A 26,049-nucleotide genomic window follows, 5' to 3' on the forward strand; every position below is an offset into this window, starting at 1 on the left:
TGCTACAGTAGTTGGATTATTTTCTCCATTATTTTTTTATTTTTGTTGAGTCTTCTACTTTTCTTAGTCTAGCTAAAGGTTTGTCAATTTTATTGATCTTTAAAAAAAAACACACCTTAGTTTCATGGCTTTTTTCTATTTTTTCCTAGTCTTTCTTTTGTTTAGTTTTTTTTTTTTCTTTCCCTGCTTTATTCTTTATTATTTCCTTTCCTCTGCTAGCTTTTGGTTTAGTGTGTTCTTTTTCTAGTTCCTTGAAGTATAAAGTTAGGGTGTTGATTTGAGATCTTTTGTTTTCAATGTATCTGTTCACTTTATAAATTTCCCTTTTGGCACTGCTTTTGCTGTATCCTATAAGTTTTGGTATGGTTTTGTTCTTTGTCTTAAGATATTTTCTAATTTCTTGTGATTTTTTTCTTTGACCTATTGATTGTTCAAGAGTGTAATTTTTGACAGATTTATAAATTTTCTAGTTTGCTATTGATTTCTAGTTTCATTTCATTGTCATTGGAAAAGATACTTGATATGATTTCAATCTTCTTAAATTTATTAAGATTTGTTTTGTGGCCTAACAGGTGATCTATCCTGGAGAATGTTTCTTGTGTGCTTGAGAAGAATGCGTACTCTGATGTTATTGGGTAGAGTGCTATTTTTATGTCTATTAGGTCCAATTGGTCTATAGTATTGTCCAAGTCCTCTGTTTCTTTATTGATCTTTGAACTGGTTTATCTATACATTATTGAAAGAGAGGTACCAAAATCTCTACCATTATGGTGTTACTGTCTATTTCTCACATCAGTTCTCTCAGTGTTTGCTATATATATTTGGGTACTCCGCTACTAGGTGCATATTTATTTATTATTGTACCTTCCTTGTTAATTGACTTTTTTATCATATTATGTTCTTCTTTGTCTCTTGTGACAATTTTTGACTTAAAGTCTATTTATCTGATATATATGGCAACTCCTGATCTCTTCTGGTTACCATTTTCATGGAATATCTTTTTCCATCCTTTCATCCAGTTTATGTATGTCCTTATATCTAAAATGTGTCTCTTGTATACAGCATATAGTTATACTTTATTTTTTTTTTATCCATTCAGGGACTCTATGTCTTTGATTGAAGAGTTCAATCTATTTACATTTAAAGTAATTACTGATAGAGCAGAATTTGCTACTGTCATTTTGTTAATTGTTTTATGTCCTGTAGTTATTTTGTCATTCCCGTCTTGCAGCTGTCATTGGTGTGTTTTGTTAATTTTGGGGGGCTGGGGGACATGCTTTGATTGCTTTTTTACTTTTATGCATCTTCTATAGGTATTTTCTGTGCAGTTACTATGGAAATTACATGAAACATCTTACAGTTATTATAATCTATTTAAACTGATAACATCAGTCACATATAAAACTCTACTCTTTTACAATTTTCCCCTTCCATTTTTATATTACCAATGTCACAAATTACACCTTTGTATATTTTGTATTCTTTAACAAAGTGTTATAGTAATTTTTTACTTTTATTTGTAAAATTCCACATCAGAATTAAAAGTAGTTTATACACCACCATTACAGTTATTATAGGATTCTGTATGTCTATATATTTACATTTATCAGAAGGCTCTACATTTTCATATGCTTTAGTGTTGCTGTCTAGTGTCCTTTCTTCTTCTTTTTTTCTCTTTTCAACTTAAAGAACTTCCTTTAGCAATATTTTTAAGGAAGGCTTGTCTAGTGGTAATGGACTCCCTCAGCTTTTGTTTGTCTGGGAAGGTCTTTATTTCTCCTTCCTTTCAACTCTTCTGTATGTTTAAAATTTTCCTTAGTAAAATGTTGGGATAAAGCAAAAATGAAATTAAGAAAGTTCCAAATAAAAACTAAGAAAATTTATTACTAGCAGACCCACACCAAAGGACATTAAAGACCTTAACATGAATGTTATTAGCTAGAATTAAATATTTGCTTATTTCTTGAGGAAACAAATTATAGTGAAATGGACAAACCATAAACATACCATCAATGAATTTTGATGAATCCATTACCGTCATCCTAAAAGTATCCTCACTTTTATGTCTGAGGAATATTTTTGCTGGGTACAGAATTCTAGGATGACAGTTATTTTCATTTAGTATTACATAATATATGATTCCATTGTTTGGTTTCTTTTCTTTTTTTTTTTCCTGTTTAAAAGTTAGGTTTTATTCTAACAGTTGGTTCTTTGAAAGTAGCCTGTTTTTAACATATTTTAACTGTTACCAATTTTTTTACCTTTCGTTTCTAGCAGTTTCATCATCATATGCCTAAATATGGATTTTTAAATTTAGCTTAGGGTTCATTAAATCTCTTGAATCTGTACCTTGGTGTGTTTCATCAACTTTGGAAAGTTCTCAGCCATTATCTTTTGAAATAGTGCACCTTTCCCATTATCCCTCTCCTTTCGTTCTGACACTAATTACATGCATTCTAGACCACTTCATTGTTTCTACTTCTCTTAATCTCTAATGTATACTTCCTTTGTTTTTCTCCATATTTCATTCTTAATATTTTCTTTGGAACTTTTATCCAATTTACTGAATCACTCTTTGGCTGTATCTACAGGCTTCTCACAAGCTCACTACCACTATCTCTCATATGAACAAAAAGTTTGGTCTTATTACTCTCAATCTGGGTTTAAATCTGTCACCATGGAAACCCAGGATTCTCAGGCTATGCTTACTCCATAAAATCTAATCCCCATTTCTATGGACAGTGAGGCAACTTTCTCACTGTCCCCTTTATTTTATACATTTATTTGTTTGTCTCATTCCATAAGATAAAAGGTTCATAAAGGAAATGATTTTTGGATATTTAGTTCACTATTGCATCCCTCGTGCTAGGCATATCGATGTAAGCACTCAATAAATATGTGTTAAATAAATGAACAGTATTCCACTTTTCTTTTATAAGAAATCACCAAAGCGAAACTTTATAAAAACATCAATTGGAAACTTTATTTTTAAAACAACAATGACAATAACAATAACAAGTTGCATACAAGAGCTTAACAACTAAATAAATAGTAGGACAAAATATATAGACAACTAGAATTTGAAAGCAGAGAAGAAAATCAATTGATTGGTTATTTTTATTATCCTCCCCCAAATTGATAGGTCCACAACAGATTTTTGGATTAAAAAACACTTTCCCACTGTTCAGTATGATCCTCTTGACAGAGTCATATGTTGTCGCTACTACTGAAATCCATGCATTAGCGACAGAAATGAGTCAAGTAGCTCTCTAAGTGTGAGTGAATGTGATGCTTGATTTATTACTCTGCTCCAATGACCACGTGCAGCAGCAGTGACTTAGTAGTACCCAAGGCTGAAATCTCTCTGAATCTCAAGTTGTATCACTGAGGTTTGTAGAATTAGGATTTAAAGCTTGTGAAATGCTTTGTTCCTTCTTACCAAATCATTTTTCTGCTCTTCAGCTTGAGGACAAAGGTGGGGGAGAGGGTGGGGTAGAAAAGCTGTACTCAACTCGAATGTTGGTAAGTCATCATTCATCTTCCTTCTTCCTTTGTCCCTTCTGTAAGGAAATATTTTTGAAGTAGCAAAAAGACAATGGCAGCATATCTCTCTGGATGGATCTTCAAGTTTATACATGTTGCTGTGAGTGGTGAGAGCAGATTCCCATGCATAACAAACTCAAGAGTCATGCTTTCGGTCCTCTTTTATTTATATACATATAAATATATCCTTCCCCCAGCATTCTCTGCGCAGACTTTACCATAGGATCAACTAGATTTCAATCCACATTGTAGGTACTGTTTTCACTTGAGTTCTATGGAAAATTTTAAAAGGCCCTTTTATGTCTCTTTCTACCTAGACTACAAAAGTGTTGCAGAATAACATTTACATATTTATTTAGCACTGGAACTCACTACACCCATCTTCACCCCCTGTAGTTAATTTTCTTAATCAAATATTTTAAAATTTGCATGTATATGCTCATTTTAAGAAATCACAAATTATAGATATGTAAATATTAAGGTTTTCTGTTTTTCCTCTTCAGGCCCCTTGCCCCCAAGATACCTAGCCAATATTATCACTCTGGTTATTATGTGCCCACCCTTACCATCCTCATTCAAATATAAATGAATAGATAAGCTCCTTGAATCCATCAATATTTTTCAGAAAAACAGGATCATATCCTACACATCACTCTAGATAGACTAGATATCTGTCACTGTAATCATCATGCTGGGAATAATGATTACCTGTAATAACTTTGACTTGAACTTAGATTTAAAATTACTCTGTAATTTATCCTTATTTATAGTGAATTTCACGGGGGGCTAATAGTTTTTTTTAACAGAGTAGGTGGTCATAGGTATTTGTTAGACTGAAGTAAAAGATAAAACCACAGAGATAGCTTAATGCTGTAAAGTTTTTCAAGGTATTTGATGGTATTTCTGAAATAAAGCCAAATAAAATGAAAAGAGCCAAGAATGGGCTATGAGACTATGATAGCCTTAAAAGTTACAACTTCTAGGAATGTGGACTTTTACAATTCTGTAAAATATATAATTGTCCCATGAGGTTATTTCAACAAAAATCGAAATTAAGTACTAAGCAATAGTAGTCCATTAATAAAACTGGGGCTAAATTTCTGTGAACCTGTTTCTTTAAAAATGCAGTGGCTTTGTCAACAATTAATTTGAAATATTATTCCTCATAAAGCTGTTTGGAAAATCTAAAACAACTATATAAGGAAGAAAAAGCTTGTGAATGGTGAAAAGTAAAAGTCTTGATTCTTCTGTTAAAGGTTATGCATTTTAATATGATCTTTTGGCTGATTTATGTAAAGCTTTGTATTTTTCATTTTCTCAAGCCTGTCACTGCAGTGATGAATGGTACATTTTAGCATCAAGTTTGCCATAAGCAATAAAGTCAAGGCCCCAAAGAAATTTTAATATATTTCCCCATTTTAAACCTGGAGCTTTCCATTATTCAGTTATTTTGTTTGGGATCCCCTGTTTAGTTGATACAATTTTATACTCACATAAATAGCTACAATTTTAACTTAAAGATAAAATTTAAATAGATTAAATATTAGACAGATATGTTTAAGGATCATCATATGTAAAGTGAAAATCTTAGTGATAACTTAAATTTTACACTAACAACCTGTCTAGAGGTTGTATTTTACATTCTAGTTTGCTTTAGGAGCATTTTTCTCTAACAACAAGAGAAAAGAAAAAGGAACAAGAAAGTGACTTTTGTTAAATGGTATGCAACATGAAAGGAAGCACATGTCTATAAAATTCTGTAAGAAGAAAAAAATGAAATAAGAAAATAACAACCAATTATAAATTCAAAAATCTTATTCCAGAACTAAGAGCTGTTACAGAGAGTATAAAAATGAAAAAGGAACGGTCCTCAAGAATTTTACAACTTAGTGGAAATAAGTCCTTAAACATAAAGCTGATTAAGTTATTTGTCACAAGAAAGGAAAAACAAAGCATTAGGACAGTATATCTGGTGTGGCTAAATGTATGAGTATTTGATTTCAAGCTTGCATCATGGGAAGGATGTAACAGTTAAAGAAAATGAAGAAGAAAGGAAGACATATAAAATCGAATAAGCAAAGGCAAGGGAGGAGAGCAAGGCAGAGTAAGGGAATATCCATCCATCCAATGGTTCTGTACTACTGAAGCAAAAGATACATGTAGGGGGTTTCTGAGAGCAAGACTGAGAAAGGATGTTATGGTACCATGTTAGACAGTCTTCAATTAATGGCTAAACATCCTGTTTATTTAGAAAACAATGTAGCTGTATTATGGTTTTTTGTGCAGAGACACAAAAACTAGGAAGAAAAATCAATATGGAAGTGGAATAGAATATGGGGATAATGAAAGCAAGGTGTTCACCTAAAGAAGTTGTATGTTGTCCAAGAGTTTGGGCAAGACATGACTTTAACTAGAGAGATGGGCATGGAGATGGAATGGTGTAAAACACATATTAGAGAATTAGCATGTAAAGAATTAGATAACCAACTGAATGTCATGGTAAAGGAGAGATAGCTGTAAGAGATTATGCCAATATTCTGTTCCTGAGTTACTAGGGGGACAACAGTTGTGTTAAGGAACAAAAACAGGCAGAAAGTACACTTGGAGAAGAAAATGAGTTAAAGGCTTGTACACAATGAACTTGATACATATTGGCAGTGATGTCCAGCAGCCAGTCAGAAATAAGGATCTAGAGATAAGGAGAAAGTGTAGATATCAGCAGGAAGACCAGAAAGAGAGTGACTTTAGAATCATCTGCATAGAGCTGAAAAGTAGATTGTGGGAGAAGACAAAATCCCAGAGACAGAAAATGGAAAAAGAAAAAGAAAAAAATGGAACCTTAAAAAGAATGTTGGGGTATATCACTTGTTGAAGGTAAGAAGCAGAGAAACTACTGATGGAGACAGAAGAAATCTTGAGCGAGCAGAAGAAGTCAGAATGGTACAGTGACATATAACCATTACAGGGGAATTTTTCAAGGAGATGGTGGTCAATATTATCAAGGAAAAGGATTAATTATGGATTATGAACATTGAGAAAAGATCAACAGCAGTTTATCAAAGTAACTGAGGTCAAGCTAGATTGCAAATGTGTTATAGAGTGAATTGAAATTAAAGGAATTTAGGGAACAGATACATATTTTCAGAGCAATATTCAAAGTCCTACATTCTACATCTCATTATTATTTGGGGTGGAATGTTAATTAATTTACTATGAATTTGCAATAGCAATGTAATTTTGATAAAACATGTAAAAAGTATCTGTAATTTTGTCCTCCAGCATTTATTTATCTTTCTTTTGGAAATTACACTTTGTTTTCCCACTAGAGCATACCCTTCTCTATTACCTGGGTGAGGTCAAGAGTAAAGATGGTGACTTAGCCCAATCTTTGCCCAAGCCACTGAGACACAACGGGATTTCTGGGAAAGACATTCTCACTGTTTCCCTCTGGTTCCACACTAAGAATGCCATATCAAAGCTTGCCATTTGCAAAATAAAATAAAATAAAATCCTAAATAAGGCAACATTTAACAAAAGTTATAATAATGAAGACAAGTAAAATGTCTTAGCAAAACTAATGAAAGAAATCACAGAACTAAATAAATAAATGGAGAGATATTCCAGGATCATGGGTAGAAAGACAATATTGTCAAGATGCGTTTTTTCTAATTTGATCTATGCAATACCAATCAAAATGTCAGCAAGTTACAAACTGATTCTAATGTTTATATGGAAAGACTTAGAATAGTCTAAAGACTTAGGATAGTCAACAAAATATTGAAGGAGAAGAACAGTCAGAAGGCTGACATTACTGACTTCAAGACAAACTATAAAGCTACAGTAATTAAGACATTGTGGTATTGGTAAAAGAACAGACAAACAGCAAAAGAACAGAATAGAGGGTTCAGAAATAGATACACACCAATACAGTTAACTGATCTTTGGCAAAGGAGCAAGGCAAATAATGGAGAAAAGATGGTCTTTTCAACAAATGGTGCCAGAAACAGCTATACTTCTACGTACAAAAAAATGAATCCAGACACAGTCCTTATACTTCTTTATAAAAATTAACTCAAAATGGAACACAGACCCAAATGTAAAATGTAAAACTATAAAACTCCTAGAAGATAACATAAAAGAAAATCTAGATGACCTTTGGTTTGGTGATGACTTTTTAGATACACTATCAATGGCACGATACATGAAAGAAAGAATTAATAATTCATGAAAATTAAAACTTCTGCTCTATAAAGGACAATGCCAAGAGAATGAGAAGACAGCCATAGACTGGAAGAAAATATTTGCAAAAGATATGGCTGATGAAGAACTACTATCCAATATACAACGAGCTCTTAAAACTCAATAATAAGAAAACAAATAATTAAAAAATGAGCAAAGATCTAAACAGACACTTCACCAAAGAAGATACAGGAATGGGCAAATAAGCATATGAAAAGACAGCCAACGTCAAATGTCATCAGGAAAATGCAAATTAAAACAACTATGAGATAACACTGCACACCTACTGGAATTGCAAAAGTCCAAAATATTGACAATATTGAAAGCTGGTGGGGATGTAGAGCAATAGGAATTCTCATTCATTGCTGGTGGGAATATAAAATTGTACAGCCATTCTGCAGGACGGTTTGGTGGTTTCTTATAAAGCTAAACATAGCCTTAACCATACGATCTGGCAATCACACTGCTCAGTATTTACACAAGGGAGCTGAGGACAAAAACCTGAACATGGGCAGCTTTACTTGTGATTGCCAAAACGTAGAAGCAACCAAGATGTTCTCTGGTAGGTGAATGAGAAGTAAACTGTGGTACATCCAGACAATGGAATATTACTCAACACTTGAAACTAATGAAGACATGGAGGATGTTAAATGCATAGTCCTAGGCGAAAAAAGCCAGTGTGAAAAGGCTACATATTGTATGACTGCAATTATATGACATTCTGGAAAAGGTAAAACTATAGAGACAGTAACAAGATCAGTGGTTACCAGGCGTAAAAGGGAAAGAAAGGATGAATAGGCAGAGCACTGAGGATTTCTAGGGTAGTGAAACTATTTGGTATGATGCCATATGGTGGCTATATGTCACTATGCATTTGCCCAAACCCATAGAATGTGCACTATTAAGACTAAACCATAATGTAAACTATGTACTTTGAGTGGTGAAGATGTATCAATGTGGGTTCATTGATTGTAATAAGTGTTCCACGCTGGTGCCAGATGTTGACAGTGGGGAAGGCTGTGCATGTGTGAGGGCAGGGGGCATACAGGAACTCTCTGCTCCTTCTGCTCAATTTTTCTGTGAATCCAAAATTGTTTTAAAAATATTAAGTCTACTCAAAATAAAGTTGTCTAAGATCAGCAGAGATACCAAAAAATTGTGTTTTTTTATAACTTGGCTATTGTAGATAATGCTGTTATAAACATTGGGGTGCATGTATCCCACTGAATTAGTATTTTTGTATTCTTTGGGTAAATACCTAGTAGTGCAACTGCTGGATTGTAGGGTAATTCTACTTTTAACTTTTTGGGGAATCTCCACACTGTTTTCTAGAGTGGCTGTAGCAGTTTGCATTCCCACCAACACTGCAAGATGGTTCCCCTTTCTCCACATCCTCACCAACACCTGCTGTTTCTTGTGTTGTTGATTTTAGTCATTCTGACAGGTGATATCTCATTGTAGTTTTGACATGCATTTCCCTGCTGACGAGTGATGTTGAGCATTTTTTCATGTGTCTGATGACCATCCGTATGTCTTCTTTGGAGAAATGTCTGTTCATGTGTTCTGCCCATTTTTTAATTGGATTATTTGTTTTTTGGGTGTTGACTTTGATAAATTCTTTATATATTTCAGATACTAACCCTTTATCAGATATGTCATTTGCACATATCTTCTCCCATTCCTTAGGTTGCCTTTTAGTTTTGTTCATTGTTCCTTTTGCTATGTAGAAGCTTTTTATTTTGATGAAGTCCCAGTAGTTTTCTTTTCCTCTTATTTCCCTTGCCTCAGGAGATATACCTAGAAAGAAGTTGCTACAGCCGATGTCAAAGAGGTTACTGCTTATGTTCTCATCTAGTATTCCTATGGTTTCAGGTCCCACATTTAGGTCTTTAATCTCTTTTGAATTCATTTTTGTGTATGGTGTAAGAAAGTGGTCCAGTTTCATTCTTTTGCATGTTGCTATCCAGTTTCCCAAACACCATTTGTTGAAAAGACTCTTTTTCCCATTGGATACAAAAATTGGATTTTTCAATGTTATAAAATAACCACTAAGATTTAATGATATTCTTCCTGATTGTCCAATACTATTGATAAAATGAATACTATATCAAAACAGAAATGACAAGTCACATCAGTAACATCTAGTAGAATAAACTTGATTGGCTAAGTAAGGTGATTGCCTTTTCATCCCGGTTTTCAAATGCTCTCTGCATCATTATATAATTAGCAGAGATGAGAGCATGAAAGAGAGAAGGAGGAAAATAAAACAGTGTGATGAAAGCAAAGGAATGTTACAGAAATGAGAACTGGAGATGAAGTAGAAGGGGGAAAAAGGGCACATATCATGTACAGGTCATGGATAGGACATGGTAACAAAAGTCAGAGAATCCTCAGAAGTCACCAATAATAATGACTGAGGCTTTCACATTTTCCCAATTAATCAATGTTTCTATTAACTTCTTCTGATAAAGATCTATATTTCTAAGAATAAAAATAATCCGGAGAAAGAACTGGATATAATAGTTGAGAAAATGCTATGTAGTTTTTTTCAGATAGAAATGGCAGCTTAGTAAACAAAGTCCAAAAATGTTCTTCAAGAATTATGTATATAATTAGATGTTCTGTAGTTGCCAGTCACTGGGGACACCTAAAAAAAAAAAAAAAAAAAAAAAAAGAGAAGAAAGAAAAAAAGAAGGAGGAGGAAAACACACCGTATTTATTCAGTGTCAGTGAATATTCCACCTTAAAAAAATAACATTCTTTTCTTAGAGAGGGCAAATGGGCTGTGAAAATAAATGAAATACTAAAACAACAAGGTGAACAATGACCTATTTGGGTAAAGCTGAACATAAAATGGCTGATGTGTCTAAACAAAAATTCAATGTTTTTTACTTTGCGTGTGTGCACATGGCAGCACTAGTAGCAGAGAACTAGAAAGTAAGAGGTTCCTTTCATTAGATATGAAGGATGTTTGAAGAGTAGAGCTTCATTTTCTCAAGGATTACCAACTTTTTGGGAAAAGGTCACCAATGTCATCTTCTAGCTTAATTCAGTGACCTACTTTCAATCCTGTCTATCCTAATTTTTCTAGACACTGATAATTATTTTCTTCCTTTGGAAACTCTTTCATCCTGATTTCTGGAGTTACTATTCTTTTCCTTCCTTTGCCAGTCTTCATTAAACCCTCTGGGTTCTACAGATCTCCTATCATAGATATAGACACAACTTGGGTATGCTCAAGACTTGTTGATGGCGCACCAAAGATGCAGAAAACTTCTTCTATCCTTTATACTTCAAGTAGCAGACTTTTAGAAAGTTTTTTGTATAATTCTAGTTAGTTAACGTACAGTGCAATATTAGTTTCAGGAGTAGAATTCAGTGATTCAACACTTACATACAACACCCAGCAGACCCTTTAATCAAAGGGTCTAATCCAGATCTTTACAAGACATCCTTAAATTGGCATTCTGTTATATCTTGACAATTAATGTATTTAAAATTCTGTATCACACTTTTGCTTCACTTTCCATCTTTCACTTGTACTTCTGTTCTCTTGGATGTTTTTGGAAAAGCTTTTATTTCTCCTTTTCCTCCACTCTTAAACTTTGTATAATGAAGCTCCAACTCATTCTCAAACCTTTCCCTTCGTGCTTATGTACAATGAACTAATTCTTATTTTACTAGGTGATTTAATATTTGTTATATACTCTCTTGTCTTCTCATTGCTTAATGTATATATGATTCCCTTTTTAACTGAATTGCAAACTCTTCAGAAATGTAATTTCTTAGGCATCATATAGAGTTCTCAAAACCATAAACATCTGCAAAATTCTTACTGACTGAAGATCTGGAAAAAAAATCACTAATGATAAAATGACTTTTTTTTTAACCCTTTTTATCTGTTATAGAATTATAGATACAGAGCCAATGCATATATCCCAATTTTCTCTTGAAATCACTGAAAGTGAATCTTAGATTTACTTGCCTTGTCCTCCAAGTGCAATTCCAAAAAGCGTAGATAAGCAACAGGTGCAAATGCATCAGCTGAATGTGTGACCACCTCTGATGAATCCCTAAAACACAAAAATTTTATAATGCGCTTATTTACTACATAAATTGTGGCAGACTGCTCTCTGCTAGTGACTAGAAGAGACCAAAAATCCTCCTTTTGTATTTATTTCCACTTAAAACAATATGTAGTGGTTAATATCTGTTTTTAATAATCCAATATTTAGTTGGGAAAAGGATCGAGAATGCTAAATTTACAAGAAAAAGTAAGGAAGCTTTTGTCTTTATAATGACACAGTTCAACTTTCAGGTTCACTAAAGCTCTCTGAACAGTTTTGAGACTTAAATTCCTATTCAATTTCATTTTCACAAATTTGCTTGGTAGGGGCTAACCATTAAACAATAGCGCTTTATCTTCATTATTCCTTTCATTTTCAAAAGGTAATTCATTCAGTGTTTCACACAAAATCTCAATTATCCTTCACAAAAGCAGTACTGGTGACGGTTTTAAGCTCTAGGTGAACTCTTCACACTGCAATATCATTGCTATTAAAATTGATTGTCTGACATAGTAATTACCACATTCAGGTAAAACGGTATGAACTGCTTGCTGGCACCATATGGATATATGTAAATTAACTCAACTTTTATCAAAGATACCCTGTAAAGCACATATGAATAACTAAGATTATGTGTGAAGTTCTAATAACTAATTATTTTTTATTGTTGTTTATTAAGAAAGCAATAGTGTTTTGCATTTCAACGGAAATTTTAAAAATAGAATTTCCCCATATCTCTTTAATGCCTTAGGAACTAGTTCTATTGTTTATATTAATACATTGTTAGCATTTTAACCTTTGTAGAATAGCAAAACAAACTGTTACTTTATTTGACTTTGCCATAATCTAAGGTATTTTTCAGTCAACTTTTGTAATGTAAAGTTATTTAGTGGCAATAAAAGGAACCTCAAAATACTTGGCTCCAAAATATTAAATTTTCATGGACAAATTCTGTTTATTTTCCCCTTTGAAAGATCAGAGATAGAGAAAAAAATGTTTGATGATTAAAAAAGTCAACTACCATTCATGAACCTTTAATATCAAATATGCCTCTGGTTAATGCTTAGGAAAAAATAACATTAAGAAGGGCTTCTGTGACATTACAAGGGAAGCAACTTATGTTATAAAAGAAACAGAATTATTAAAGAGTCAGGATCCTGACAGAAAAATATAACCTGCCTTCACAGACTACATCAACCAAAAGATATCTTTGGTATAATGAGGAGGAGGAGAAAGACAAAGTAAAGAGCCCTTGCTTTCTCACACCTGCCCCTCTGGCTTGCTAGCCCTAGTCTTGTTTTTTCTACTCACTCCAAAATTGCTTGTTCTGGTTGTATCTTGGCTAATCGATCAGATTCAAATTCCAATTCCTATGTACAACCTAACTCTTACATTAAATTTCAATCTCCCTGTTCCTGATCTCAGCCTTGGAAACTGTCCTTGAACCTTAATTATGCCTAATCTAGGCAGCCTGGTTTTGATATCCTTGACAATGGAGTGCACCAAAACTATAATTAACCTGGAACCAATGCTATGTCATTAGAAAGGGTTTCAGGCCCTCCCTTCTCATGCCAGTTATCTGCACTAGGAACAGAAGGTTGACAGCAAATAGCTCTTTTAATTAATGTAATTATTGCATTCTGAGTAAAGATTGTTATCCAGAGAAAATATAGAATATTCTAAGCACTAAATAAAGAAGAATATGATTTTTATGGATCCTATTAAACCCATAATCTCTAATTGACTAACACCATTTCATTCATTTATACAAAGCCAGACAACTGGAAGAGACTAGATCTCAAATGAACAGTTTTTTGTTTCAAAAAGAATAATGCCACTTTTGCTCTTCTTCTCCCTTTCAGAAACTCAACTGAAACTCAACTTTCAAGGATCTTCGGCTTCTGTCTGCTTCATGGATTTCTCTGAAACCTAGAGTAGGCTCTGTTGGAGTATCCTCAGAGTGACCCAGAAAATTAAGACAAATTGTGCCACGGCAAAAAAGCTTTTCAGCTGGCTACTCTCCTCCCCTTTCCCTGTTAATGCAAATAGTCAGTCGGGGCACTACCTCTTATTTAACCGAGGCTTCTCTGTAGCCAAGGGGGTTAGCCCATGTTCCCTTTCACTGCTGCATTAAGCTTACCCCTAGATACAACTTCAAAAGGACAGTTGAGTCAGGTCAGGGTCCCAAGGTGTGAGGTCAGGCCCTATCCCCCTCACTTAAAAACAAAAAAACCCTGATATTATCTCTTGAGACAGCCATGGTGTTTGTTTCTACCTTTCCTCTAAGAAGACACCTGTATACAGATATTCCCTGTGACTCACACTCATCCTCATAGACATCCCCAGTATCATTTCTGTGAAGCCTTCCTTGACATTTTCCAACAGTCCTAGTTTTCTCCTTTTATGTGCTTTCATAATGTGTTCACAGCCTTTTCATTGCACATCCACTACATTATAATTATGTGTTTGTAGGCTTGTCTTTCTTCTTAGAGAGGGACCAAGTTTTGATCACCTTTGTCTGACCCTCCCCCACCTCACCCCTCTCGGCTCAGTACAGAGTACATTGCCTGGTATTCATCAGACATTTGTTGAATAAATGGCTGTACAGTGAAACTTTGTTAAGTATCTTCATATTACACACTAACTATTGAACTCTCACAAAGCCACACTGATTTTTTAATTACCTATCTTCTCATGAATACATACTTCCTCATATGTGTACACTGCATGTATACATGTACATATACACATATAGACATGCTCACACACACCAAGAATACCATATGCTATCGCCAGCATAATAAAGATAACATTTAATAGGTCTAAAAATTTAAATATAAGGAAAATAGTTCATAAATTTCAATAAACCCCAGGTAATACAGGATAGATGTCAGAAGATAGATAAGCACTTGATTCATCCCCACTGCTAAATGCCACATTGTGATGCCCTGCACTGAGTTATGCCTTGAGTGGGTAGAAAACAGGAGTAGGTGGGAAAAATGAATACAAAGTGTTTAACCATAGAATTTAGTACTTCCTTCCTTCCCTCCCTCCTTCCATCCATCCCATGTATAAAAACTTTACATTAGTAGTATAGTAATATTGATAACTCAAATGGAAAGATAGGGATGTATCAAATACTGACATTTTGAAAATATGTTCATTAATAGAAATCACTTTCATTAATACATTAAGAGTTCAGTTCTTGTGTCTGATAAACACACATATGTATTTTAAAGTAAGAAGTAATAAGAAAGTAGGCTCTTTATTTGAGGACCTACAATTGTCCCACAATTATCCTCCTTTCATAAAGCCTAAGCTGTAATTCTTCTCAAGTCCTCTCAGAAAAAAATAAAATAAAACCCCAAAAACCTTTACTTTCTGATCTAAAAAATCTCTATCTAGAAGTGAGTAATCACACACTAATTGACATGAAAAGTGAATTGTAAAATGCTCTAGTTAGAAAATTTTTAAATTTACTTCCAGACAAAGACTGCTATATCAGTCTTCCCTACAAGATTTTAAAAATGTTAATTGGGGCAAAATGTGTCTTGTAATAAACTTCCAGAACCACCCCGATTTCTCTAAATTACTTCATTATACAAGTAGTATTCAATCTGTGTTTTTGGGGAAAAAAAGCCCTAATAATAATCAAGTCATTTTGCAAGTCAAAGTTTATTTTGTCTCCCCTTAGAGGTCATCTTCTTTTCATCCAAAAAATTTGAATCAGGGGCGCCTGGGTGGCTCAGTTGTTAAGCGTCTGCCTTCGGCTCAGGTCATGATCCCAGAGTCCTGGGATCGAGCCCCGCATGGGGCTCCCTGCTCAGTGGGAAGCCTGCTTCTCCCTCTCCTGCTTCCCATGCTTGTGTTCTCTCTCTCACTGTCTCTCTCTCTGTCAAATAAATAAATAAAACCTTTTAAAAAAATTTGAATCAGACATTTGAAATTGGATTCCTCGTAATCAATTAGTTTTATGCCAATTGTGGCAGACCATAGAACAGGAGAAATTTTAATTTGTCCAAAGAATGAATTCAAAGTTACAGGATCCAGCATTATTAATGGTCAATTATTAACAAACAGTTACAAGAACTAAACTTATCTTTTAATTGTTTCATCTCTAAATAAAATAACTTTCATTTATATACAGTTTTAGAATGTACAATATATATTGCTCTCGGTATCACATTTAGTGCTTATTAGGTAGCTATGATAAGGACATTTTCTATTTAAAAGAGGAGAAAAGATTTTATATGTAATAGGTGACATGCTTTCTCCACTAAACTAGGATATGTCCCACCTATAACCTCCAATTATAACCTAAAAAGGAACACATACAAGTAAGTGAAAATGGGATAAGTAAAAACAACTAATAAATGACAAATTAATTCAAAAATATTTAACAAATATTTATTAGTGACAACTATGTGTTCTAAGAGTTCAAGAATGAGAACATGCACTAGAGGGAATGGCAGCAAAAACCTTTAAAAATGGAGGGATTTTTCCAGCATAGGAAATACAGCCAGTAGTCCTGCAGTAGCACTGTACGGTGACAGACGGTGGCCACACTTGTGAGCAGAGCATAACCTATACACTTGTCCAATCACTATGTTGTAGACCTGAAAGCAGTGTAATGTAACATTGTGTGTCAGCTATAGTTCAATTAAAAAGAAAAGAAAAAAAAGGGAAGACTTAGCGAAGAGCAGAAAAACAGGAAGGCAAGCTAGAGAAAAGGCATCAGGTAAGAAAGTTATGAAGATAAGCTGAGGCATAGCCCATGAAGAAAAAAGCACAGAATATGCTTAAGCATCAAATTAGATGAGCGATGAACTGATAAATGAGTACGAATGAAAAGACAGTGCCTCCTCTGTGTTCTCAAGATACACACCTGTATGTTGGCACTTATTTAGTTGATTCTCCTGTCTCTCCTGTTACAGGAAGAACTTCTACACAGCAGAGCAGTAGCTTACAGAGTTCCATCCACATAACTCACCTCAATGAATGATTATTCAATTGAACCGAACAGCTCATTTCAGCACTAGAGGGTTCTAACATACCTCCCCCGACATCCTTCTCTATAATAGCATGACTAATTTCTCTCATGCCATTGTCTCGGCCAAACTTAGGTTTCCCTGCCTACAAATGATGTCTACAAAAGTTTTTGTTTTCAGATCTAAAGCACTACAATAAACAGACCTTCTGCTTATGTACTGTAGAGCAGTATAACTCTTATAATTCTAGGTTGGTCATAAAGACTTCTAGGACCTCAAGTTGTCAAGTAAATGGGAAAAGTTGTGTTCTTTGGCATTTTTCTCTTACCATGCCTTTTTTTTTTAAAACAACCAATTTAGTTAGTCCCACATTAATAAGTAAATATACTGCAAGTTCCCCATTATACTGTAATTTCACCCTTGCATGGAAACACTCTTCTTGAATAATGAAAACAGTATTTTCTTATAGAAGTAAGACCTAATGTACACTTTATTCATTCATTATTTTGTGATCACAGTAGCCAGAAGAAATATCTCCCACATATGAACTTATAACTTTTATCCCTTACCATCTTCTGTCTTCCACTCAACCTCTGAAGGCAGGAGCTATTTTTGAACATCAATGGTGCCCAGTAGAATGCTTTAGACACAATAGGTACTTGATAAATATTTGCCAAATAAATTATTCTGTCAATGATTATTAATGGAAAAGAAGTTAGAAGAACATGAAAGAAGTATGAGTGGATGAATATTACATATTTGATAATGAAAATGTCTTGGCCATGTTTCAGTATATAAATGTATTTTTTAGAAAATTCACCTAGAGTTGTCTTAATTTTTTTTTCTTTTTTTAAAAAAGATTTTATTTTTTTGTCAGAGAGAGAGTGAGAGAGCAAGAGAACACAAGCAGAGGGAGGGGCAGAGGGAGAAGCAGGCTCCCCACTGAGCAAGGAACCGGATGTGGGACTCAATCCCAGGATCCTGGGACCATGACCTGAGCTGAAGGCAGACACTTAACCGACTGAGCCACCCAGGTATCCCATTTTAATTTTCTTAGATCACTCCTCCTCTCATTATTAATAAGTACAAAGAAATCGCCCCTTAGTGGTGAACATGTTGAAAGTGTCCCCTCGATACAGGATGCCAATCTTTCATTACATGGAGTTCCTGAAGTCAAGCATATTTCTGCCAATTTTTCCCAAGAATAAGAGTTTAGGAAAAGTAGATAAAGTGCTCTCCTAGCATAGGAAAAGAGCAACACAAATTAGAGTACAGATAACAATGTTAACAGACTGAAAAAAGTACGTCTTGTTTTTCACTACACTAATTTTAACAATCTATGGCAAAGAAATCACAGTGCTTGCCATAAACTGAATTCACTCAAAAACAAAGTTTATATGTAAAAATAACCCCAAATAATAAAAGAGAAATGTTTAGCATTACTATTCCAAGTTTAAAAGCCAAGAAAAAGGAAAAAGAGGATGGAGTTAATGGAACCCACAGGCTACTGATGTGGCAGTTTATCAAATGTAGCTGTAATGAAAGATAAATAATACAGGCAATTCACGCTTCATGAAAGGATGAAAGTGTCAGTGTGTAGGTACCAGGTTTACTGCAGGGCATAATCAGCAAGTAAACGAAAGTGCAATGTCTAAAAAGTTTATAGCCTTCTATGAAGGCCTCGTCTTGTCAGGTATTGATTTAGGTATTCAGACGACTTCACTGGTATTAAACAAATTGAGTGTTTGTGAACTTAGAGGACACGTTCTATTTCTCCCAACAAAAGTTGCCTCAAGCTTAATGTTAAAGTTGTTTCCATCACTTAAATTTAAGGAAAGGGAAGAAAATGCCGAAATGATATCTTACACAATTATTTTCTTCTTAAATAGAGGGCAATCCAAAGTGAATGTTTCATACTCTCCACCTTCTCCACAAACATGGACTCCGTACTTCTTAGAAAGCTGGAAATAAGAGAACAACAACAACAAGAACAACAAAAACAGGAAACTTAAAATTAGACAGCAGAAATTCTCAATATTATTTTTTCCTAAAAAAAAAAAAATCCATGCAACAAACTTTAATTCCAAAGTAGATCACGAGCTACAGGAAAATAACTTTATATTTCTACTTAAAACATGTGTTTAAAGCCATTTGAAAAATGTTATCATTAAAGCACAGGAGTTTTAGTAATCCCCAAATCCTTATAAAAAGATGTAAAGGGCCAACATTTTATGTATAACGAGAAAATTTAGAGATTACCATAAATTTTAGGAATGACACTAGCTTTAGATTCAAAGAAGACTAAGGAGAGTCATTGGGTAGTAAATGAGGCTGTATGCAGCCAACTGTGCTTCCCACTGCCCTCTGACCTACATGTGAATGGGGGAAAATAGCTGTGTTAAGAGCATTTCTTGGAGACACAGAGAAAGCAATCTAAGGACTTTCCTTCGGCCTGTGAACAAAAGGGAGTCACAAATATGGTAATTACGTTTGAGGTTATTATTAGTGAAGTTCCAAAGGTACTGAGAACTAATGAAGTTCCAAAGCTGTAGATAAGCCTTAGGAAGGTCTAACTCTAAGAAAGGTTGGGCTAGCTTATCATGTTGTCTAATTAAACCTGAAATTAAAAAACAAGCAAGCAAGCAAAGAAACAACAAACAACCTGTAATCTGCATTAAATATAAGCTATATTATTTAAATAATCCTGAGACTGAGAGTAAAATAATTTCTCATTTGGCTGGTATACGGCTGGAATCAGTGCCGGGGAACACTCTCACTGACTGTGTCAGAGAATCTTCCTGTTCTTGTGTTGAGGCTTTATTACTATGTTCCATCTCCTTCATTCTGAATTTCATAGCTTCCCAGCTTACAGCCTTTCCTAGCCCAAAGTCCTCATTGCCCAAAGGAAGAGTGACTCCATTGATGTTCACTATTACTGCCAGTGCTGGCACTATGGCCTAAGTCTTCAGTTTTATTTGAATAGTTATGCATTTATTTCTCTGGTTATTTTTGTGGTTGTCCTATAATTCTGAATCCATTACATTTAAACTCTTGACTATGTGCCCTTAGGGACTTAAAGGATGGATCTGTGAGAATTCTACTGCTCTTTTCAACGATCAGCAGTAATATGAACGACACTGTAAAGCCAAACGGTAAGAAAAGTGAGGGAAAGAAAGCTGGGTGGCATTTTCTATATGAGTTCACAAGAGCAAAGCAGAAATTTTCACCATCTTGAGTCATGAAGTAGAGAAGCAACAAGACAGAATTATGGCAGTTGGTCCTTATGGGAGCAGATAACAGGAACAGATTACTTTACCATATTAAATCAAATTAAATTAATATCTGCTCTGCAATAAAAATGTAGAAATAACAGGATATGGGTTTCAGGGATGTTTCCTTGTTCTGCTAACTGGAGTTTGTCCTCTCTTTTGCTGATATCCCTTTCACTGGTCTTCCCATTCCAGCAACTTCCACCAAATGAACCTTCTGATCTCACCTTTATGGTTAGTCTTTTTATGAGGGAGTATACCTTGTCAATTATTAGCTTCCTTTTACTGGAAAATTCTTTACTTAAGCTTTGCATAATTTCTATAATCTACCACCAAAGAATAACTGGATATTTAAATTAAAGTTGGCATGGCTGTTATCCTACTGAAGTAGTTCTATTAGTCTCTAGTAAAAATAATATAAGCTGCTATGTTAAACCAACATATTATCATTATAAAAAGACTTCCAGTACTCAAAATCTAAAATTTGTACATATCCAGTGATATTTTCAGTTCACACAAAATATTTCCATAATATTAATTCATATCACTTCTTCAACCAGTATTTACTGAACAATAATCATTAGGCAGGTCGTGTGAGATGAGGAAGATCTGAAGGTAAGCAAGACAACCTCCCTGGTCTTTTGAAGCTTATCAAATATACTACACCCTATATTTCAACACCACGTGATAATGAAACAGTGATGTAGCTTCTATAATAACACAATCTCTTCTCCCTTTCTGTTTCGGATCAGCAAGAACACAGATTCTAGGTCAAGAAATCTGAATAAAAAGCTCAGTGGTTTCTATTGCTGATGAACCAAGAAGTATTCTGACTATGTATCCTTAGAATGTCTTTTGCAGCCACTCTAAACTCTACTAGCTTCAAGCTCTAATGGACGTAAGTCTTCAGAGAAAAATCCATCTTTACTGGCTTACTTTCAGCCAGCTTCAAGACCACCTGATGTTCTGCGAAAAGCTTCTGAAGAAGTGAAGCCCATGCTAGTCAACCACTTGCTGTAATGCATCTTCTGCTAAGACATAGCACTCTCTTAGAAATCAACATCCTTGTAGCACAAAAGCATGATATATGCCCGTTATAGAGAGGGTCCGTTTAGGGAAGTAGAGAATCAGATGTGCATATTCCAGAAACATGTTTGTGGTACAAAATATTCAATTTAGTTTTCTAAAGCCTATTAAGTCTGTGTTCCTAATACTTAACACTGTTCACAGAAAGTTGCAACTTTAGTCCTAACATGTCTCAGGTCTGTGTCTGGTTTCAACTCAAAATTGCCCTTATTGCATGCTAACACTTAATCATTACAAATACAGTTTTGCAATTCCCTTTGATAAGTTTCTCTATCAGTCTTAACTGTTATTGAAAATGCTAAATAGGTAAAAAAAAAAAAGAAAATGCTAAATAGGTAACAGTTTTTCTAAAGTTTAGTTTCTCACTGAATTGTCATGATTTTTTCCATAATTTAAATACACAAAATAGCAATCTATATTTTAAAGTAAGACACAAATATTTTTCATATTGTCTATTTCTTCACCAAGGTCTAATATTCATTAATGATTAAAATATACTTAAGTTTCAGTTAGTATGTAAAAAGTAGAAGTAGACAGTTATTCTCACTGTAACAAGCAAAAGTACGCCAGACAGGTTACAAAATAATGCTTTTTTCTTTTACATATGGAGAGCTGAGAATGCAAAGAAGTCTGAATGAACTGAACTCCAGATCAGGGTGAGGCTTTCCTAGGTGAGTTAAGATCAGTAGCCACCTTCCTAACGGGCAAACAGCATACTTCCACAGATGAGGGATTTCTATCAGTGTGTGTAGAAAGCAGCCAAACACATGACCATCTGTGGACTTCTGTGATGGCTTATTAGAGTCCTGAGGAGACCCGGAGAGTCTCTATAGCCTGCCAGTTCTTTCCCAAAGGCCTTAATCCAGTGCACATAGCGGCTACATGCAGAAAGCTGGGGCCAGGACAGAAGAGGAGAGAGAGATTCCTTTGGAAACATCTGCTCCTTGAGTCTTTTCTACTGAGCTTTCACGTGTCAAAGGCTGGAGACAGGGAAGAAGAGTAAGATCTTTTTCCAAGGCTTGGAAGGTCAGGAAGAAGGCAAGGAAAGGCTCAGAGCAATAAACCTGTGAAAAGGCACAAAACACTGGTGGCAGGATAGTAAAGCAGGGGGAGAGGGAGGGAGGAAAAAAGGAGAGAGGGAAAGGAAAGAGACGGGAGAAGAAGGGAGGGAAGGAAAAGGAGAGAGACAGACAGACAGAGACAGGGACAGAGATATCTAGACTCACTGAAGCATAGATCACAAGCCCTGATGAATGAAGAGACCTGGTTACTACTCTTAAAGCATCTGAAACAGTAGTAACCTGAAACAAAATACAACTCAGATCAGACCCAGTTCAACTGGAGATTAAACAGAATAGACACCCCCGAATAGCTGTCAGACAGAGGTAGGAATGTCGCTTTTAAGGGGTAAATGTTATTTACTTTAGTCTCTACTATTCTTTTTTATTCAGTATCTACCATAAAATACGTTAAAAAAAATAAGAGATGTCAAAGAGTGAAAACTGTGACGTATAACCAATAGAAAAACAGAAAAATAGAAACAGACCCAACATTAATCAAATACTGGACTCAGGAGGCAAGGACTATAAACAACTATTGTAAATATGTTAAAGGATTTAGCCAAAAAGATGGATGAAATTCATGAACAGAGAGTAGTTTCAGCAAAGATGGAAACCAGGGATAGACAGATCTAAGTTCATATCCTGGCTCCAACACTTATTAGGCATAGGACCTGGGATAAGTTACCTAACTTGTCTGAATTTCCATTTTCCTAGGTAATACCTACCCTTATGGGCATGTTGTGACTGTTAAAACAGATAAATGATACACGCAAAGCTTTTAACTCAATCCCTAGTGCAAAAGAAACACTCAATACATGGTATTTTTTCTCTCTTAGGTTAATTTGCCCTTCCCTTGGGCCTTCTGCTTTTTTATCTATGTACACCCCTCTTTGAGGATTATGACCACTACTGTATCTATTACTTCTGTGCAAACGGTTCTCAAAGCAAAAATCCTAGCCACTGATGTCTCTCCTATATATTAGTCCCCACTCAAAATTCTTGTCGAGTATTTTACTTGGGAGCCTTGTTGTTTTAAATTTAACATGAATAAAACAAAGATCTTGATTTTTTTTTTCTCATAACCATTTCTCCCTGATCAATTCTCTATTTCTATAATGGTTCAATCACACTAAGAGCTTGAAATACTGAAGCATTTAACTCCTTTCTTTCCTTCTGTCATTCCTTCTGCCACAGAGCCTACATTTTAAAATTTTTCATTAATTCATTTATTGAATCAACAAATCTTTACTCAGTACTTACTAAGTGCCAGATCCTATTCTATATACTAGTGACATGGCAGTAATTAAGATGGATAAAGTGAGCGGCTTCTAACATCCTTCATGATCACTTCACACTTGATCTATTTACAGTCATCTCTTGTCTTCCTGCTTAGTTTTCACACCTCCCAATCTATCCTACATATCATCACCACACTAACTTTCCTTAACTATAAATGACCATGGCACTCATCTTCTTAAAACTTTTTGGTGACTATTACCTATTCAATAAAAATCAAACTCTGTAGACTGACAGTCAAACACTTCAGCCATTTGGTCCCATCCTTTGCATGGCTATAAAGATATAAAGCCAATACAATAGATAAAATAAAATAAAAATTCAAAAGCATCTTGACTGGCTGAAAAAAATACTAAATCTTATAATATGAAATATAAAGTGACAAACCCCAACATTTAGTTTCCTTTTCTTCAACTTAAAAGGAATTGTCCTTGTTACTGTCTGTGGGACTATCCTGTGCTGCCTTGTGATATATTTCTGCACTGTATCACTATGTACCTCCTGAACTTGAAATTTTTCATGTATGACTTTTTCTCATAAAACTATTTTCTAGATCCCTTAGACGCTCCCCTAGTTCCTTCCTAGCAGTGTGTAGCACACAATACTTAGTGACCAACTGGGGGCCCTGCTTACGGTCCAGATACCCATCCATGCTCCCAGAAAAGGGCCTGATAGACATAAACTGATAGTTCTAATCTGAACCAGAAATAAAGCCACTCCTAATCAGAATTACCAAGTAAAAGGGCAGAGAAAGTTACTGACTTCTTTTTCTCCACCCTTAGAAATTGCATTTTTATCCTCTGGTGTTGGAAATCTGAAAGAGTAAATAAAATTCACACGTGATAGTCAGTATTTTCCTTATCTCATCAGCCACTGAACCTGTGATGTCACATTCTACCCCTCCCCCATTTTTAGCCATCTGGGGAATGTTATATAGAAAAAGATCTGGATCAGCTGACCGCTGGGTAAGATTAGCACACATACTATTTTGTCTGACATCCACCATTTGGTCCCAACCTTTGTATGAATACAAAGATATTAAGCTAGTACAATAGATAAAAGTTCTAAAGGATCTTAAACAGTTGAAAAGAAATATGTTGTTGTTTTCTAACCAGTTGGATTATTAATAAAACAAGATCATTTTTTTACTTATTACACAATATAATTTTCATTGCATAAAAGCATGTTCATTGCTTCACATATATCTAAATTGTGCTATGTTCCCTTTTAGATAAAGCTTTTAGGGAAAGTGAACATTGGTTTGCCATCTAACTGTTGTTAAGATAAGCATTTTAAAAAGCATTTTGAACAGATGTGGCTGACTTGGGTCATTTCATGAATTATAAGAATGCCTTGGAGTCTGAACATTTAAAAAGTGAATTCCTAGTAAATAAAAGGAAATTACTTATATGATTCTATTTTTTCTGGCATACTTATTTATATAGATGGATATTCATACTCATAATAATTCCGTTTGAATGCTACTGATTATTGAACTGAAAAAGTTAAGGGCATCTGGTTTCCGTTTAATTTTTATCCTTTTAAAAGATTATAATAAACCCAATTGTGAAAATTTCTTATTAAATCAAGATTTTTCTTCTTTTAAACCTGCTTCATTTATCTGTTAGTCATCTTAAAATTAGAATGAAAAAAAAAAGTCAAATTAAATCACACTTCATCCTTCTCACCACCTATAGAAAACCATGAGGTTTATAATAACTGCTAAAATTTCATTTTATAAATGATATGCTTAACATACAAAATAATTCATGCTGCATATAATAATTCATAGCACTTATTCACAAATATTTATTGAGTATCTACTATAGGTTTGGCATTGTTTTAGGTGCTGGGGATAATGATGGGAGCAGACATATAAATTCTGCACAGAATAGCTTATTGTCTGGAGGTACAGATAGAAAGTTAAATAAGAAATTACAATAATGGGTAGTGATTGCTTTGGTGGATGCATGAGATGCTGTGGGATTGTAAACTACAGTACCTAACCAGAAGGAACCCAAAGGCTTCTCAAAGTAAAACTTAAGCTGCTATCTGAACAATGAGTTAACCAGAAAAGGCTAAAAGAGAGAGGGAGAGGCGAGGGAGAGAGAGAAGGCAGGAGAGAAGGAAAGACTTTTCTAGAGGGAAGAGCATATGTTAAGTCCCAGAGCACATGATGGGTACTAGAAACCGAAGGAAGTATGGCATAGCTGGATCATAACTAGATGAATGGTGAGATGAGGCTGACTAGAAAGAGAACAGATCTTATGGGGCTACATAAGTCATGCTAAGTCATTATCCTAAGGTCAGTGAGAACCCATGATAGGTTTTAAACACAAAGCTGAACTGATCACATTTATCTTTTAGAAACAGTCTGGTTGCACAGTGGAGAATGGGCTGGAGGGGAGTAAATCAAGAAGCACGAAGAACTGAGAAGTTGCTGGAGTAATCTAGGCAGGATGTGAAGACTTCCTGAACTGGGCAAGTAGCAGTGAGGACA

At 34.7% G+C, this 26,049-nt stretch overlaps 1 protein-coding gene across 2 annotated transcripts in view; it reads right to left on the minus strand.

Moving 5' to 3' along the window:
* Nucleotides 1–235: 235 nt before the first annotated feature.
* DPH6 (diphthamine biosynthesis 6) overlaps nucleotides 236–26,049 on the minus strand; it is a 165,544-nt gene continuing 139,730 nt past the window's right edge. The window contains exons 7-9 of one of the 2 annotated variants that reach the window (XM_045815932.2): nucleotides 18,704–18,798; nucleotides 11,768–11,855; nucleotides 236–3,560 (exon numbers count right to left, since the gene is read on the minus strand). In XM_045815932.2, coding sequence (XP_045671888.1) covers nucleotides 3,531–3,560; nucleotides 11,768–11,855; nucleotides 18,704–18,798 — 213 coding nt within the window. In that variant the 3' untranslated portion in view covers nucleotides 236–3,530. Of the gene's footprint in view, nucleotides 10,430–11,767; nucleotides 11,856–18,703; nucleotides 18,799–26,049 lie in introns of both variants that reach the window. The other variant, XM_045815925.2, reaches the window with a different exon arrangement.

Source organism: Ursus americanus, chromosome 36, assembly GCF_024610735.1.
Source record: "Ursus americanus isolate L20-20 chromosome 36, mUrsAme1.1.p, whole genome shotgun sequence".
Lineage (NCBI taxonomy): Eukaryota > Metazoa > Chordata > Mammalia > Carnivora > Ursidae > Ursus > Ursus americanus.